Below are 19,542 nucleotides of genomic sequence, written 5' to 3'. Positions count from 1 at the left end.
ATACATACATACATAATTTTCTTCTCTATGAACTGCTTTCCCTTACTTCCTCTTTTGTTTCTAAGAATAAAACATCATGTCCCATTCTCTCCATCCCTCTTGTCATAGAGCTAGAAGTTTCTCTTTTCAATAAATCTAATCCCATTACTTGTGATTTCTTGATCCTATTCCCTGTTGTTTGCTCCAGCTAATACCTCTATGGCAGCTCCTCTAATTTCTTCAATATGGTATCACTCTACCTGTCAAACTGTTACCTTAAAATGACCCTCTGGAGGGTCTAAACTCTAGATAAACTAGAATCATCTCTTCCCCCTTAATCTGTCTTGCATTTTTATGCTTCAGCATTTTGACTAATAGTACTCTTTGTGCTTAGAATATCATTCCTTTTTCTTTGCCTGCTAAATTCAGATATACCTGTTAAACCTCAGATCAAATGCCATGAAGACATTCCTGCCTGCCCAAGTAGGCAAGAACCTTCTTCTTGTACCTTAAAACTGTGCTAGGTGCTATGTGCGTGGATGGGTAGAATCATGTTGAGAAGAGATAGGAAATAAGGTTTAAATCATACAGTGCCCCTGTTCATATGGAGCATATTATCTAGTGGGGGGAGGGTAAATACATTTTAGAGTATCATTGTACATTCTTGTGGGCATATCTTATTTTTAGAGCTATTTTGGTACTTTTTAACGATCAAATATGATTTCATTAGTATAGGGAGCTACCAATGAGGAGTGTCTTTTGCCAATGAGGAAGACTATATTTACCATCTAATATTATATATTACATTTATCCATATTTGTATCTCACTTCTTTCCAGAGTATAAGAATAGTGTGTTTAAAGACAGAAACAGTATTTTTTCCTTTCTTTAAACCATCCCCAACACCCATCAATGCATTTTTAGTCTGTAGATATTTTAACAAGTGTTGAATAATGAATACATCTCTTCTGCTAAAGACAGAACAACCATTTAAAACTCCTTAACTTCCAGAAATCATTACTGTTGTCTGTAACATCCTTTCAAGAATAGCTTGACCACAGATAATTATGTAACTCAGATACACACATTCACCATATGCTTCACTCCATAGGTAGTAATTACACCTATACTTCCAAACAACTTGGGGACGTATCCTGATAATTTTCCCTCTCAGAAGGGATAATTCCCTGCCTACCACAAGAACTTGAACACATACCACTAGAGACTGTTAACAAAATTGCTTCTTAACTACTCATCTCTCCTTTGCTTTTCATAATTGTATATCAGGAATAATAAATGATAATCTTTCATCCTTTTATAGCATCAACAATAAGAAAATTAAAAGTCTATGCCTAGTCCATTTCACTTTCCTAACTCAATAGCCCTATTAGCTTGCTTACTTACCATTTTCATTACTCAACTGGACTCAACTGGATTACTCTCTGTTTGTTCAGCTAGAGCTATCTAGAGCATCTATTTCAGAAATATCCATTTAAATTTAACAGTAATGAAGAAACTTTAACATACTTATTTAAACCTTCTATTTCATTCTTCCTATTATATAAGCTATCATCTCTCAATATTCCTTAGAAATATTATTTATGTAGAAATATCATGTCTTGCCATTCATATCCTTCAAATATTCAAAATATCTAAAAGCAATGAAACTTAATGTTCCCATAAGTTCTCCCAGGTTTGCATCAAGCTCTAATAAGGAGAGATGTCATTTTTTAGTAACATTCTTTCACTTCTTTCCAAGGCAACCTGAAAATCCCAAGTATCCTGGCAATCTATATATTGACCAATAACTTCCAACATCTTCAATACATTCAAAGATACTTCTCTTCTCATCTTGTTTTCTGAAACTTGCCTGTACCAATTGGAGTTCGCTTTCCAGTTTGACTCTGTCTGCAGAAATGCCACTCTCTGGGGAATTGGCTCCTGCTTCACACCGCTCCAACCAGGTCAGAAAGGTGGATAGTTCTTTTTCTAACCTAAAGAAAGTAGATTCAGGGGAAATTATTTTAAATTTACCATGTTAGAAGAACTAATTTTTTGAAGTCTGTAAAGTTGTGATAGAGAATTTTTTAACCCATCGATAGAAGCATGGCAGGTTATTTTAGATTTTGTAGCTGAAGGATTCTGTCCTTTTATATTTCCTTGTTAGAATCACTTCAAAATTGTGAAACAATTGAACATCAGGGAGGTCACATTTATTACTAAAAAACAAAAATCTAAAATTAAACACAAATCTTTTTTCATTGTTTTATTGCTTTTTGAGGGCACATTCCCAAAATTGCAATAATTGATTCAAAACACATGATTTATTGTTAATTTCTGTGATGTTTATAATATTTACTGAATAGAACATTTTCCAAAAAGGTTCCAACAACAGAAACTATTAACTGTGCCCATTCTTTCACAGCTCTGGAAACATTAAGATTCATTGCTTTTAGATATTTTGAATATTTGAATGATATGAATTAATTTTTTAAAATTTTTATCTGAAGGTTGAATCTTTTATAACATTATTAATAATGTGTGTTTTCTTTGTAGAGGGTGGAACTTTGGAGAAGTATATTTGAAACACGTATACTTGAAGCAAGGTGTTAACTCAGTGGAATTGATGAGATGATTGTTCTCTAGTTCACATATATACTTAGTATTTAGCATGGTGAGGTAATGGTTCTCTAAATTCACACATAATCGGTATGCTCTAATGATGTAATTATAAGAAGGTATATAAGGACTAACAAGGACTGGAAGAGACATTTTATCTTTGACCAGCTTCATGGTGGCTTTCATGCCTCCTGCACTAAGATCAAGACTGAGCCAGAATAAACACTCTATTCTTGACCATTCTCATGGTATCTATCCTGCTGAGACCAAGGCCCTCCTGGATGAACTCCAAAAAGCTAGCCTGAATATAACTTTAAAAAAAAAAAGATTGCATGCTAATTATCATACCAGAAGTCTCACTTATAGAATATTGAGCAGTTTGTGTGAAGTGGGGAAGATGAAAGAAGTTAGAATTTATAAAGGAAGAATGAAGAAAAGAACTAAAAAGATTGCAGCCACTATATCCATTATTAAGATGTCCCTGCCCAACAGATATTTTCCTACCCTCTTGAGAAGAGCAAAGAGATAATGTTCATTAAGAAAATTTCAGGAATCCCATTCTACTTTCAGAAGTGGTAGTACCCATGGATTGGGAAATCCCCAAGGCACACCCCTGCAAGGTCATGTTCCAAGGAAGATTCCCAGTGCTCCAGATCCAGATCCCAGATTAGAAGTCCAGGTCTGAGTCTTGTCCATTCCAAGACTGATTCTACAAAGACAGCTCTGCCTCCTTTGTGGGAGAAGGGGAAGGCAGGTTTGAGCATCAGTCCAAATGATCATGACCATGGATAGTTTGTCCTGTAGATCGAGATCCAGAAGACATTTTCAAAGGCATTATACTAGATCACATTCTCACTCCTGCTCCCACAGATGATCCCAGGGTCGGTCATCCAGTTGAGATTACTGAAGGTGACATAGCCACAGTCACTTTCCAATGTCTATCCGTAGGCCCCACATTGGGTGCCAAAATTCAGACTAGCTTTCTGGAGGTCTTCTAGAAGGGCTTTGGTCTCAGCAGGATAGACACCATGAGAATGGTCAAGAATAGAGTCTAGATTCTTTATTCTGGCCCAGTCTTGATCTTAGTGCAAGAGGCATGAGAGCCACCATGAAGCTGGTCAAAGATAGAATGTCTCTCTTCTAGTCCTTGTTAGTCCTTATATACCTTATTGTAATTACATCATTACAGCATACTGATTATGTGTGAATTTAGAGAACCATTACATCATCATGCTAAGTACTAAGTATATCTGTGAACTAGAGAACAATCATCTCATCAATTCCACTGAATTAACACCTTGTTTCAAGCATACTTCTCCAAAGTTCACCCTCTATATTTCTTTTTTGGGAAATTGTCTATTTATTGCCATATAAAATAAGAGTTCATTTTCCCTACATTTCTCACTAGCTCATGAAAAGCCATGCCATTTAATCTTATAACAATGGACTTACCTTTGCCAATGGGTCAATAGATTTTCTAGCATCATTTGTTGTTCTTTAGTGGTACCAACCATCTTTTCATATCTTTGCTGAAGAGTCATGGCTTCATGAACAGATGAATCTTTGTTAATAGCTTTGTGAGCACTTACTGATAAGGAGGTAACTGTGCTGCTCATTGTTTCCAAAGCTTGACAGAGATCCTGACAATCATCGAAAAGAAATATGAAAAAAACAATCACATTTTTTAAAAAAATAACTAAGAAATATCCAATGTAATTTTTCTATAAAAGATAGCATTATCAGACTACCCCCTCAAATATGCAAATACAGCCTATGGTAATGAGAACAAAAGTTTCTTCATTTATCTGTATCATTTAGATATTGTAGACATATAAATAAATAGAAAATTACTCTGCCCCTTTCCTTAAAGGGGGAGGGGGAGAAATCATCCTGGAGTTAATCTTTTAGAACTTGATAGGACATCAAATACTATATAATCCAAGTACTCTCATTTAGAGATGAGAAAACTGAAGTCCAGAGATATGAAGTGATTTTTCCTGCTTATAAAAGTAAAGATAAAGATCTAACACTAAAGTGTTAGATTCACAATAAACTCTGTTTCATCCTTACTTCTCACTCCCTCTCACCCCATTTTTTCTGATCATAAGTTGTTTCATCAATATAGCAGTCCTCTTATGAAATATTTATACTAAAATGTAGTAGTGTTCAAATTTTAAAATCATAATATTTTTAAAATTTTGTAATAAAACTTCAAATCTAAAGTGATAGAAAATCTTGATTCCTTTCTTTCAGGAAACAAAGAAAAATTTCTAAGTGCAATAAAAAGTACAACAATGCTGTATTTCACATTTCTAAGTTGATAATCAAACAGAAAATATAAAACATTTTCTTACCATATGTTCTTGGAGAGCTCTGTATGTCTCTGTAGCTGAAGAACATACTTTAATTGGTTCATTCAATTTATCTTCAAATTCAGACACAGATTGTTGGACCTAAAACATTAATGAAGATGCAGGTATAAGGATTAAAATAAAAGAAAAAGAACCCTCCATACAACCTAGTCCAGCTATTAAGTAGTGAATAATATACCATTTGTTGGTATATAAATATTTTATAATTTTAATAATTTTATAATTTTTTCCAATTTGATTACAAATTTGGAGACTGAAAAATCTGAAATAAAATAAAAATCAACAGTTTTTTAACTCCTGCATGATTTGAAAGAAATTTCATTCAAAGTCAGAGCTAAATTAAATGAAGTATAAAACATTTACTACAAAAGCTGATCTGTAAAATTACTTTAAGCCTTCTAACTAATGTAATTTGTGGAAATGTGCAAATTAGAATAATTCAATATTTGCTGTAGGTGATCCAGGAACAGGAACATTGCAGAAAGGGAGCAATATATTTCAAATAAAAATCTCCATCCTCTATAAATTATATAAGGTAAAGAAGATGAGTTGATTTTGATAATTTTATACCTTTCTGAGGCTTTCTTCAAACTTTTGTTGCTGAGATTCATTTTCCAGAAGGGTAGCTTCCAGACACTGAGCACGCTCCCTGAGCTCTTCCCAATGTCTCCTTATTTGTGTCAATTTGGCTTTAATTCGAGCAGATTCTCCAGTGGTGATAAACTGAGCAAAAGACTGAGCTTCTTCTTCTAGTTTTGGAATGTCATTTTGATTATTTTCTATTCTTTCGAGAATAACCTAAGTTTTCAAATAAAATAACAATAGAGACCAAATTGATTTACTTTTTCCTGAAAAGGAGTTTTTTAGTGTCTTAAGAAAAATGTCAAAATTTTCTTGAACTGTAGTTGTGATATATTCAGGAATAATTTGGGAAATACTATAATAATATTTGTTTCATTTCCCTCTTTTTTATCACTTCCCTTCTTCCTTTCTTTCCTCCTCCCTCTTTCCCTTCCTTCCTTCCTTCCTTCCTTCCTTCCTTTCTTCTTTCTATCCTTCCTTCCTTCCTTCCCTCTCCCTCTCCCTCTTTTTTCTCTTTCCTTCTTCCTTTCTTTACTCCCTCCTCCCCTTCTTTCCCTTCCCTCTCTCCCTCCCTCCCTTCCTCCTTCCTTCCTTCCTTCTTCCTTCCTTTCTTCCATCCATCCTTCTCTCTCTCTCTCTCTCTCTCTTTCTCCTTCTCTGTAACTGTATCATGAAATCTGCAAGAAAAAGATGGTAGAATATACAATGATTGAAAATGCCTGCCTCTACATGTGGTAAAGTAATCACAAGGGGCTTAGTAAAATAAAATGAGCTAGTATGGAAATATCACAACATATTTCAAGTCAAATCAAATTTTAAATATTATTTTTAAAATTAATTAAAGTTTAAAAAATTAAATTAAAATTAAAAATTATTAAAAAAGTAATTAAAATTTTAAAATTAATTTAAAACAAACTATGTGTTGTGTTCAGGGATACAATTCAGATCATGGATAGTATCTGTGGTTTACCTCATTTAACTAAGATATTAAATTTACAGATTTGAGAAAAGGAAAAGTTCCAATCCTACTATCTACAGGAAAGCTAATCATGGCATCTCTTCAATTTCTTCAAAGGATAAATGTAAAATGGTGAAGAAATCAAATATATGTGTTCCATACACTTATACTACTACAGAAGACAAAGATGTCTCTGAACTTTAGTGCTTTTGTAAATTCAAGCTTTACTGTGGTATGTTGTATGACTCCTATATATGAGAAGTACAATGTGATATTTATGGGGAAAAGTACACAGTAGTATACTGGATAAAGGGTTAGTCTTGAAGCTAGGTCACTAGGACACATGAAGTCAGGATACTAACTGTGAACTAGGCCAATTCAATTAACCTCACAATGCTCCAGGCCACTTTCCAAGACTCAAAGTTACAAAAGAGTAGTCAATCTACCTTAGTGGAGAGATTTTCTATCCAACATGGAGGAATTATAGGCTCTTCACAAAGTCAAAACAAAACAAACTAAGGAAATTCACTACATTGTGGCTGCATAATACTCATGGTGCCTCACTTGCAAATATAGCAGACTGTTTATTCCCAAATAATTCATTTGTACTCCTCTGAAGAAATAGGCAAAAGAAAAGCCAAAAATTTAGATAGAAATCTGATGTTCAAATAATTAAGGTGAAAATACTGGGATTTCTCCTACTAAGATATATAAATATATACATATACATCAAATAGTACCTAAATTTCAAGATATATTTATTCCAAAATATCGAGGATGTCATTGTTCTTAAACCAGATGTACATATCTACAGTAGAATCTTTAAGAAAACAAGTATTTTTAGTATTTCTAAAGACTTTTTTAAGATGAGTTAGTTTGATAGTTCTATGTAGAATGTCAAGATAGTTTTTAATTGAGATCGCAGTTATATTATGAAAATTCTATGGAACACATATCATAGTTTATATTTTAGAAACTGCATATTTAATGAAAACTAAAAAAGGGATTAAAGATTATTAACAAGATCTCAGTTTAAAGCATTTATCTTCATGTAAGTACTAGAACTTCAATGCTCTAGAGTTCATTTTGCTGACCTACTTTATAGGTGAAAATTCTAATGCGCTAATTTGATTTATACTTAATTCAATGACATTGTGAGTATTTTTACAGAAAATGTGTCCTCAATTTACACACCTTTGGGGGAAATTGCCTTGTTTTCTACATTAAAACATAGATCATCCATCCATTCATTCATTCAATAACCTTTTATTAAGTTTCTACTATGGACCAGGTAATAAATGCTGTGCATAGAAAACACAAAAATGAATCTATCCTTTTCAACAAAAATCTTAAAGCCCTTTGGAAAGGAAAAAAAATACAACTATGTAGAGATCTAAGTGAATGCATACAAAATACATTCAGAATAAATACAAACTATTTTCTTGGGGGGAAGGATAAGAAGAGGACTCTAACAAACAGGGAAAAGTCTCGTGAAATTCCATAAAGTTTTGCAAAATGTTGTACAGGGATCAAATATATTGCTTGTCTATCTGGATATTTCTAAAATATATTGATCAATAAGACATAGTTTTTTAAATTAAACAAGTATTTCTTTTTCTAAAATGTGATAAGATCTTTGACACATAACTGGAGAATTCTTATGAAATGATTAGTAGTATCAAAGTAAACTCATGAAAAAAATTAAGTTAAAATTGGTACATAAATTCAGAAATAGAGTAAAGAAGTGATCACAAAGTTGAGACACAAAGTAAAATAGTTTTATGTTTTTTTTTTAAACTTCAACTATATACTTTAAACTTCATTTAGTGAAATGAAGAGCAACTTTCTTTATACTTCACAACTTTGAGCATTAAAAATCTTTTTATGAATCTGTCCAAGGTATGTGGAATCAGCTGGAAACTTTGGAAACTATAGCATATATATATATATATATATATATATATATATATATGGGCTGTATGTGTGTGTGTGTGTATGTAAATGATGTATATATGTACATGATAGTGGAACATCATATGTGACTAGCAATAAATCAATTTCCAACTTGGTAGGGGGTCACTTCCTTCACCTCTATGTACATATTTATTTCTTGTTCTATAATATGTTAATAACTAATGTTTCTCCACCGGTGTCCAAATTTGTCCTGATAAAAGGACAGAGACTCTTGCATTATAAAGAACAATTAAATATGTGAAAAAATGAGTAACTAAATTTTGGAAATGTGTAAATCATGAGATAAAAGGGGATACCTTCAACAATATTAATTGTGGAATTATATTTCCTCTTTTTTTGGGGTCAAGGATAGTGTATGTCATATGAGCTAATGTTTATATTCCACTTTAATATTTTCAGCTACAATAATATATGATAACATAACAGCATTATTTTAAACAGGAAAGGATCTAGAGAGTTAAGTGATTTGAGTATAATCCTTTTGTCTTGCATTAGGGAAGAAGAGTAGAATTTTAAACTGTTTGAGAATAGAATTGCTTGATCGCCTCCTTGTGGTTGTTTAAGCAACTATTACATTATTAACATGTTTGAAGTGATTCTTTTAGATAATATTTTAAAAAGATGAATGTTTTCCTGTGTGTTGCCTAAATGAATAGAGCAGAATATCCTAAAGGGTTTTATTCAAAGTCAAAGAAAGAATTATGCAACCATAATTTTAATGGTATCACATACATTGTGAATTGTTTATGTATAAACCAAACACTAATAGAAGACAACTTAATTTATAGTTTTGCACAGTCTCCATCAAAACCCTCCAGCTTAGTATTTTTTTTACAAATGTAACACACAAATTGAGTACAATCACACATCAAAATATCAGCCCTCAATAGCAAGAAAGGAATTTTTTAAAGTGTTTCTTCAAAGCTACATATGTATGAATTATAAATGTAACGTGTGAATAGATCACCTTAATTTGGCTGATTTGCATGTTCCAGGGAGATGATGAAGTTTCCAAGGCATCCAACTCTTTTTCTCTTTCAGTAATCCAGACGGAGAGGGCCTCAAAATTATTGCCAAAATGCTCCCACTTGTTTTTCACCATTTCCATGGTTTTAATACTAAAATTAACCAGATCAAGTAAATAAAATTCAATCTTTTAATAATGATATTCATTAATGTTTTCTTTAAATTATGAAGTGAAATTTTGTGAAGATATCTCTGGCCCCATTGACTTTTGGGCCACTTAAAGGAGAGGCACATTTTATCTGTATAAACAGGAGTGACAGGTCTTCATCTTCCCCATTAAGTAACTGATTTTGCATGATAGGTACATGCAAAATAAATAGAACCATGATACTAAGACTTAACCAATTTATAATATACTGTGCAACAATGGCACTATCCCCACACACAAATCCCAACACCTACACGCACAAAATAATGTTTCCATAATTCAGAGTATTTGAATCTATATAGAAAGGAGAAGGAAGAGAAACTTCTAGGAGGTGCAGTAGATTGGATAATGCTCTGGCCTTGGAGTGACAAAATTTTGAATTCAAATCCTGCCTCAGTCATTCACTAACTCTGTGGCCCTAGGTATGTCTGTTTAATCTATCTTTGCCTTTAGTTTACTAATAAATAAAATAAGGAAATGGATTCAGTGGTGTCTAAAGTCCTTTCCAGTACTATATGATCCTCTGATCTTAATAATGGAAAGAAAAGCCACTGTACTGCAATGCACTTTAAAATGATTTGTTTTCACATCACAAAATCCTTAAGTTTTAAGGAAAATTAAAAATGTTCACGCTAAAGACATCTTTATACTTTGGTTCATGAAATATGCTTTTAAGTATCATTAAAAAAAAGTTTAAAATCTAAGTGAGGACATGCTGTCTTGAAGAAAATGATCTTTCTCCTTGCAGCAAATCCTAAAATTCCTAAAATATTATGACACCAAATATTTTTATACTCTTGTGGCATTCTGACCACAAAACTCTTTTTGGAGAGACGCTATTGTTATTAAGGAATCACTGACTATTTATAGATAGTCTAGGATTCATTTTTTATGAACATAAGAAGTGCATGTTTTCATTTGAATTCTTGGTTCACATTAACACTCTTATTGTAACTTAGTAAACATGTTTATATTTATGTCTTACTGTCTATAAAAAGATTAAGCAACCAATTGAATCTGTTTAAGAATGTGTCAAGTTAAACCAAGATTAAAGGACTTCCCTACTTTCCAAAAGGCACTTGAAGATATCAAGAAAAACAAATTATTCTTGGGCAACTGAAATGATCATGTGGCTTCCAGTTACTACAGCATGATTTTACATTCATCCCTCTGGAGTTTATGGGAGTTATATTAAATGCAATAGGAGGTGAGAGGGTAACAGTGATTTTTATAACATTTGTCCCTTATGAAGGCAAAAAAAAATTGTTATAATTGTTATATATGTAATTGTTATAATTGTTATAATATGTAAATACCCTGTTGTGGTTTCATATTTTAAATCAACACAGTACTAAATAAAATAAAATAGTCTATTATATTGGATAGTAAGAGAATTTGTGATATCCATGAAAAGTTTTAACTTATTATTTGCTTTTTAAAAAACATTTGAAAATCAAACTGTTACATTAAGTTTCAGACAAATGCAAAATTTGGATGAGGATATGAATAAAGGGTTTCATGCAAAAACGTATGAAGTGGTTGAATACATTCAGTATATTCTATTTCCAATTATAATTACATAGACCACTTATTCAAACTAAAATAATTGGTTCCAGTTTAATTGAAATATGAAGTGTAAATATGAATAATGCCAATAGTTCATGGGTTCACTATTTACACTAATTGATAAATTGATACTTCATGTAAACTACATTTTAAGACTAAGATAAACAGTCTATGAAGAAACTGCTTTCATCAATGCAAGTCAGCACCTTTTCTGTAAATTAAATCTCTTAGAGCGTTATCTTGAGCATTATGAGATTAAGTTACTTGGGTGAGGGTCACATAGCCAAGTCTTCTTGGTTTCAGAGTCAGCTCTATCCATAAATCATGCTACGTCATTTAACATAATTAACATTCATCTAGACAACAGTAACATATCTATAAATTAGTGAGGAATATGTTATAGAACATATTTTGGTAGTGGTTTGCCATAATATAGCAAAATGGTCATCTTTATCCTTATGACAAACATTGTAAACCTCTCTTGAAATTTTTGTCTCAGAAATTTTTTAAACATATTTCAGGACAAAGTTATGATGGTTATTCAATATGTGGTCATGAATTCCACGTCTTTATAGTGGAGACCATTTGCAGAACATGCAGATGTTGCCCTAAATCCTAGGAATGAGCAAATCACATAATAGCCCATAGTCCTTTTTTGCCCAAAAAATAAACATCAAAAGCCTGACAAAAAATGCAATGACTTCCTATAAATGGCTTCACAAAATAGCAGATGAACTAATGACAATTTAATATCACTGAAAATGGCGGTGAGACACTGCAAATTTTTTTTTTTTTTTTGGGTTATTAGCAACTGGTCTACATGTTGTGGTAAAAGTCTTAGAATGTAAAATCATGCCTGAAAATGAACTGCATTTCTACAATCTGCTAACAGTCAGGTAATCTGGTAAAAACTTTGCTTAGTGATTGGTAAAATTTTGAGATTCAGTCACAAAGGTTCAACAAGTACAAAAGGCCACAGAATTGAATAGGTATGGCTTTTTCTTGTAAATAGAATCATTTTAGGCTGCAAAAAAAATTGCATCCCCCTTTTTTGTTGTTGCTTTTGAAGTTTTAGCTTCTAATTTAGTGACACTTCCTGATACTGAGTCACTATCTCAGAACATGCTATAATACACAGATACTTTGAAGCAATATTTTAAACACAAAATACAGGGAAGATTATATTAAACTATCTCAGAGAAGAAAGTTTACGACTTGTCAAGCACATACTCTTCTTCAAGGGTGTCTTCTAATTTTTTAACTTGTTCCTTGACTGAATTGGCCTGTTGCTGAAGTGTCTGCTTAGTCTTCAATCCCAACTGTATCTCTGATGCTTCCTTCACAAGATTCTCAGCTTGAACTGCAATAGCTTCTGTACGTTTGGAAAAGGCCTGAAAAAAAGCATTGGAATTACTAAGAGGTAATCTTTCTTGCAAATTTCTTATTTGTACTGTTAGTATTCCATGAACAAATGCTGTCTTTATTTTAGTTATGTGTTTCCTGAGGAAATTTTTCAATTAATCTATAATGTTCTCCTTAGACATATTCTGATTTAATTTTCTAAACCAATAAAACTTATTTTGACCTATTTTCATTGTGTGTGTGTGTGTGTGTGTGTGTGTGTGTGTATACACATCCATACACACAATCACCTGGTACAACTTTATCTTCCTTTTTCCTGACTGCTTACATTACTTAGGGATTCAATTAACTATTCCTTTTGATGAAATGAAGGAACACCAGCTCTATCACTACCTCCTAGGATCCAAACCTTATCATCTCTCTTGCTTTTATGTTTTAGAGGTTTCTGCCAATGTCTTCTGATCTAAAGACTGCTATATTTTTCCATCCTTACTATTTCACCATTAGGACCAGAGACTTTTCCATCTGCATTGAAACTGAGCTTGTTACTTTTTTTTAATGTGTTGTCTCTCTCAATTAGAGTATAAACTCTTTGAAAGCAATGATGGCTTCACTTTTTCTATATGTAACCCAAGTCAATTAAACAAACATTTATTAAGTACCTATTATATACCAGACATTATGCTAAGACATGATAATACAAAGGGAGCAGGGGTTGAGATCCCTGCTCTCAAAGAGCTCACAGACTAAGGAAAGAAACAACATGCATATAATCATGTACAAACAAGGCTTATACAGAATCCTTGGAAGATAATAAAAAAGGAGGGAAGAAACTTAGTACAATTCTTGACATATAGTGTATGCTCAATAAATGCTTTTACGTTCATTCATATGAGTTGGTGATTGAAAGCCACATAAAGGCAGGAGCCATGAACCAATTGAATTTGTTATCTTATGCAACAGAAGCAAATGAAATGTTTGCTAAAATAATTTGAATTTCATTAGAGATGGAATGGTTAACTCTGAAAATATAGAAACTTCTTCCAGAGCAGAGTTTATGCCATTTCACAGTAAATGATAGGTATAATATTTATCTAAGAAATACTAGAATGTAGAATAGTTTTTCAAATGACATTAGACCATCAAAATCCCAATCAATAATTTGCTGAAGACTCATGATATAATAGTAGCTAATATACATAGATTATGTATATATATATTTATATATACATACACACACACATACATACCCACACATGTGTGTGTTTATATGTGCCAGGTATTGTTCTATGTGCTTTTACAATTATTATCTTATTTTGATTTTCACAAAAACCCTGAAAAGGAGGTACAATTATGATCTCCATTTTACAGAGGAAACTGAGACAAAATGAGTTTAAGTGGCTTGCCCAGGATCACTCAGCTAGTAAATGTCTAAAGCTGCATTTGAACTCACTTCAATTGAACTCCAGGTCCTCGTGCTCTATTCACTGCACTAGCTAACTGTGTGGAGACAGTTTAACATATAGGTTAAGAAAGAACTAAAATAAGACTTTATTTTGTTTTGCTACTGCAATAAAACCTTTGACAAGACAATAAAGTTTGTGCTACAATCCATCTGTAGTTTTGCTAGAAAGATTTACATTTGGGTCAAGTAAAAATCAATACTATTCTATTTTGGATTGATTATTTTTTGCCCTCCTTTCAAAATATGCAATTTAACTATTTCACCTAAAGATTCACTATTGGTATATGTATGTGTTGCTATTACTTATAAAGTAGTTAAATCAAGGAAGAACATGTATCCTGAGTAATTATAAATTTTATTTTTTCAGGATTCAAAATAAAATGCAATAAGACTGGAGAATCTTAAAGAAATAGATAATTAAGTAAAAGAAAAACAAATCATTCACATAGAACAAACTCTTAGGGCTGAATCCTATTTCAAGGAAAGAGTTATCATAAGCACTCAAGTATTGCCAGATGGCATGAAAGATTATTAAAATGACAACCAAAAAATAGAAGAAAAGGACTAATTATAGAGTAGTTGTTAGAGATCACAACTTGCAAATCAGCAATATGCTAGAGTGATTATGGAAATAAATTAGATTTTGCCTAAATGATAGCAGATTATGAACAAAGAATTTTAATAACAAAATTGGAAATATGAAACTTGTTTTACCTGTAGCTACATTTCATAATTTATCATCAAAAAATTAATATTTAAAAGCTGTGTACAGATCTCTAGGGAGAAGGCATTAAAAATACTGTGCACAATTCACCACTGAGCCTATATGTGTAGCCTTTGGCACTATATCCCATACATACCATCCCACAAAAATAACTGACCTAAGCATGGGTACAAGCTGATATGTACACATATGTTGGTATGTAGTTAAATATTTGTTGAACAAAAGATAAATTTTAGAGCAATGGAAAGTTCTATTTTGTCAGATTGCTTTAATTAGCTGATATTTGAATGTCTTTATGATAATGGGAAATAGGGAACTTCAATGTTATGTGTGAATAGTTCATGATAAGTTTACAGGATATTAAAAAATTCTAGTGTATATTCAAACTTACATAAAAACTGATTTTTGAACTGAGGGAAAACTGAATATGGTAAAAAGAAAACAAATGCAAAATTAAGGACAAAGCACATAATCAAATAAATATGGGAAATTATGGATGATCTGGAGCTAGTCACATATGGTAATAGAAAAAGAATCTCCAGTTCTATTATTTACTAGATATGTGATATTGGATTAGTCATTTTTTGGGGGGAGGATTTTTTTTTAATATGTTTACATCTTGTCTCAGCCTTTAAACTGTAAGATCCTTAAGGGAATGGACTATCTTTTGCTTCTTTGTATCCCTAGCACTTAGCACAGTACCTGGCAGATAGTAGGTGTTTGATAAGTGCTTATTGATTATTGATCAATCAATTTATAAAATGTGGACAATAATGCTAACATGATTTGCTTCCTCAGGTGGTTGTACTGCACTGTGTTTTGAGGTAAAATATGGAAAGCATGTAAAATAGTAGGTGGGAAGGAGTGAGGAAAGGAATAAACATTTACCACTATATTGTAATACACACCTACTGTGTGCGTATAACAATGTATAAGTGCTTTACAAACATTATCTCACATTAACCCTAAAGTGCAGATAATTACATCAACTTGACCTGTTTCTTCATGTGTTGTGCTTTGAAATAATGAATATAAAGTACTTTGTGACTGTAATGCAGGAGATTAAATTAGATTTTTTCTTTTTCATTTAGTACTTAGAGACATGCTTTCTTCATGTTGGTATTCTTTCCACTGTTAGAAACTATACTTATTCTCTGCCTGCTTATCCCATTCAATTATGTTTATGTTTTTCCATAAATCTTCTATAAAGGATCAATCCAAAATGTTCGAGAATTTTCTTTTATTTTAATGTCAAGAGAGGAAATGGGAAGAGTACAAATGTAGCCAGTCTAACTTTTCTTCTGTTATATTGGGAGCAATTCTTTCCTGTTTATCCATGTTTTTGACAACATTTTTTTAGCCAGATTTTCATATACAGTCCTTTAATTCTACTAATCAAATATCCCATGGAGTTTTATGGTATTTCAAATTTTAATTCCTTCAGAATTATTTTGTTTCATGCTCCAAAGCAATAAGTCATCACTGGAAGAATGATAGTATTTTTAAAAAATGGGTTTTTCTACAGAAAGTAAGTGTGCAGAATTATAAAAAATTCCAATTTTCTTCAAGTACAAGACAATCTAATCCTCTCTTCCATTTTGGGCTTTGTTCAATATCCTTTTGGAGTTCTTGTCTGTCTGTCTCTCTCTCTCTCTCTCTCTCTCTGTCTCTCTCTTTGACTCTCTCTTTCTCTCTTTCTCTCTCTCTCTCTCTCTCTCTCTCTCTCTCTCTCTCTCTCTCTCTCTCTGTCTCTCTCTCTCTCTCTCTTTCTCTCTGTCTCTCTCTCTCTCTCACACACTCACTATCTTTCTTTCTCTCTCTCTCATACACACACACATACTCATGCATACACACACACAACTGTGTAGGCAATGTATTTTTTTCCACACATTTTGTTTTTTCCAGTGTGCATGGTTAAGTTAAATTCATATTGCAGAATTAAGAAGGAAGTTTTGTACTATTTCAGACCTGAAACAATTAGCATTAGGCCAAGTATTTTACCAAAAAAAAAAAAAAAAAAAAAAAAAAAAAGATGATGTGATTTATAGACCATCAGTTTCAATAGGAAATCATTTTATTTCGACTTAGCACATGACATCTTCTATGAATGCTTTTCATTTTGTGTTTGTATCTTTGGCACTAAGCACTATGCCTTGTACATAGGAGTTACTCAATAAAAGTTTGTTGAATTTAAGTAAATCAGCATTGTCAAATTAAGTAAATAAACACTGGATTGAATGAATTTCCCAATTAGTACCTTCTTCAATTCACTTAACAGAAATATTCAAAAGCTCTTTGAATGAAGTCATTCCTAAAGTTGCATCTGTCACTGAGTAGCCCATAATTTTATTCTAGAGATAAAAATGCTGTATTTTAAATGTAAAAATAGGCACAGTTTTCTATTAAGATGGCCAAATTAGGGTTGAATAAACGACCAGCTCCCCAAAAAACAAAAGTAGAAACAGCAAGAAAAATAGCTAAAATACACACACACAATGTGAAAATAAAAATCATCTGGCAACAGGAAATTATCAAAGTAAATAAGATACAATAAAAGTATACTGTAGGGTCACTTTCAGATAAAGTGCCAGAAATTAAAAGTGGAAAAAAAATTGATGATGCAAGATATACTGAAATGTCCCTCGGCAAATAAATACACATGCAAATAAATTTTAAAAGAAATGACATTGGCAAAGAAATCAAAATATTAGAAAAAAATTAGAAAAAAAATCACAGAAATCACTGACATAGAATTCAAAGAAGCCTTAAAAGGGAAAAGAAGAATTTTTAAATGACCAATATGAAAGAAACTTTCAAAAATTAAAGAGCAGTCAATGGTATCAGACTACATATAATAGAAAATAGTATTGCAAATAATTCAGATCCACTGGAGGTGGATGGAGTGGGAAAAGTTAGGAAATGACATAATTTTTTGGGAAAAAAAGGAAATCATGAAAATTGAAATGACAAACCCACAGAAGAAGGAAGGATACAGAAATCTCAAATTATTTGATCCCAGAGAATTTAGAAAAGCAAAGGAATCAGAATACGCTCTTCTGACAAGTTACTTATGAAACTTTTTGAAATTAACAAATACAAGAGAAAACATTAAAAAAAACAAAACAAGAAAACGCTATAGAATCTAAACCAAGGGGAAAACCAAGAATAACCAACATTATAGGCCAACTCCAATGGGGGAAAAATCTTATTGACAGAAAGAAAGAATAAGAATAATACACCAAAGAACAATAATCAGGATCACAGTAGACTTCTCAAGGCAGATTAATAATAAAATTAATTGTCCTATGCTATAAACAATATTTAGAAGCAGTGATCATGAACAAAGAATTCATCTACCCCCTCCCCCAAAATTAATATGCTATGTAAAGTTAAGAGATATACATTTTTAAAGAATTTAGTCTCTGAAAAGATAGCAGGGGCACACAAAATCTTAGAACAACCATCAAAATAAACAACTTCTTATAAAATGTGAAAATCCACAAATATTATATTGATTCAATCATTTTATCTCAAATAAAGTCATAATAATAGACTATTTTAATACTCTACTAATTAGAATGTAATAAATCTAATAAGAAGATAAGAAAGAAATATATATAATATTGATCAAGTATTAATCAAACTAGATCTAGTAGACATATTGAAATACCTTAATTAGAAGAGGAAATAATATATGTAATCTTTTCAGTACATGCACAAATTACAGAAAAAATGAATACATTAGGACATGAAGAAGTTAGAGATCAATAAACAAACTCACAAATTTTATATATTCTGCTTACATATCATAATGCAGTAAAAATCAGTCAAAAAAGCATTAACAGTGAATAATAATACAATACGTAAAAGTTTTGGATACAAGGAGACAGAAAATTATCTATTAAATAATCCCCCAGTTGAAAGAAGAAATTATAAAAATAAAACTGAATTCAAATATAGTAACAACATATATACCACATATCAAAATCTATGATATTAATTCAAGGCAATATTAAGGAAAATTTAGAGCCCTGATTGACTGTGTAGATTTGAAAAAGAATTGAGGGTACACTTTAAATTCCAAGGAAAGGAATAATGCAACTAGTTAAAAAAAAAAAAAAACTATAGCTATACTATCAGAACAGATAGTAATACAACTGTAAATTTTTTTTAAATAAATGGAGCTATACATCTATCCAAGAATTAAAAAATTTTGTAAATAACAGTAAAATAGATCAACAGTAAACAAATCTAATAATAAAAAAGAAAAGAAGAAACTAAATTAAATAAATGTAAAATGTAGAAAGGAGAGATCATGAGGGCCAAAGAAATAAAAAAAAAAACAAAGATCAGTAATCACGCCAGCTCTTTTTCCTTTTAACTGGTTTCTACCAAACTTGAGAATCTAAATGTATAAAATTAAAATGTATAAAAATGTATGAATGTATAAAATGAAAGCATTTCCAAATAAATTATATCAATGTAATTATGTTATATCAACATAATTATGTTATATCAATATAATGGAATATTATTGAACTATATGATGATAAATATAAGTTCAAAGAAATAACATATCTAAGAGAAGTGATGAAAAAATAAAGATCAGGAAAAATTAAAATCTGTTTTTGTGTGTTTGTGTGTGTAAAATAAAACTTTGTAAAATAAATGAAAACCAAAGGAAAAGGAATTTCAAATAGATTCAGGAAAGGATGCAGAAGAAATACAGTTTTGGCCTTGTTTATCATTTGTTAATATGTCTTTTGGT

The 19,542-nt window shown here is 31.5% G+C and overlaps 1 protein-coding gene across 21 annotated transcripts in view; it reads right to left on the bottom strand.

The window, feature by feature from the left end:
* SYNE1 (spectrin repeat containing nuclear envelope protein 1) overlaps positions 1 to 19,542 on the bottom strand; it is a 567,155-nt gene that overhangs the window by 298,069 nt on the left and 249,544 nt on the right. For all 21 annotated transcript variants that reach the window (XM_031937596.1, XM_031937595.1, XM_031937611.1 and 18 more), the window contains 6 exons: positions 12,454 to 12,614; positions 9,451 to 9,601; positions 5,540 to 5,767; positions 4,952 to 5,050; positions 4,050 to 4,237; positions 1,849 to 1,972 (listed from right to left, as the gene is read on the bottom strand). In XM_031937596.1, coding sequence (XP_031793456.1) covers positions 1,849 to 1,972; positions 4,050 to 4,237; positions 4,952 to 5,050; positions 5,540 to 5,767; positions 9,451 to 9,601; positions 12,454 to 12,614 — 951 coding nt within the window. The remainder of the gene's footprint in view (positions 1 to 1,848; positions 1,973 to 4,049; positions 4,238 to 4,951; positions 5,051 to 5,539; positions 5,768 to 9,450; positions 9,602 to 12,453; positions 12,615 to 19,542) is intronic.

This window comes from Sarcophilus harrisii, chromosome 4 (genome assembly GCF_902635505.1).
Source record: "Sarcophilus harrisii chromosome 4, mSarHar1.11, whole genome shotgun sequence".
NCBI lineage: Eukaryota > Metazoa > Chordata > Mammalia > Dasyuromorphia > Dasyuridae > Sarcophilus > Sarcophilus harrisii.
This window is presented reverse-complemented; position numbering and strand designations above follow the sequence as displayed.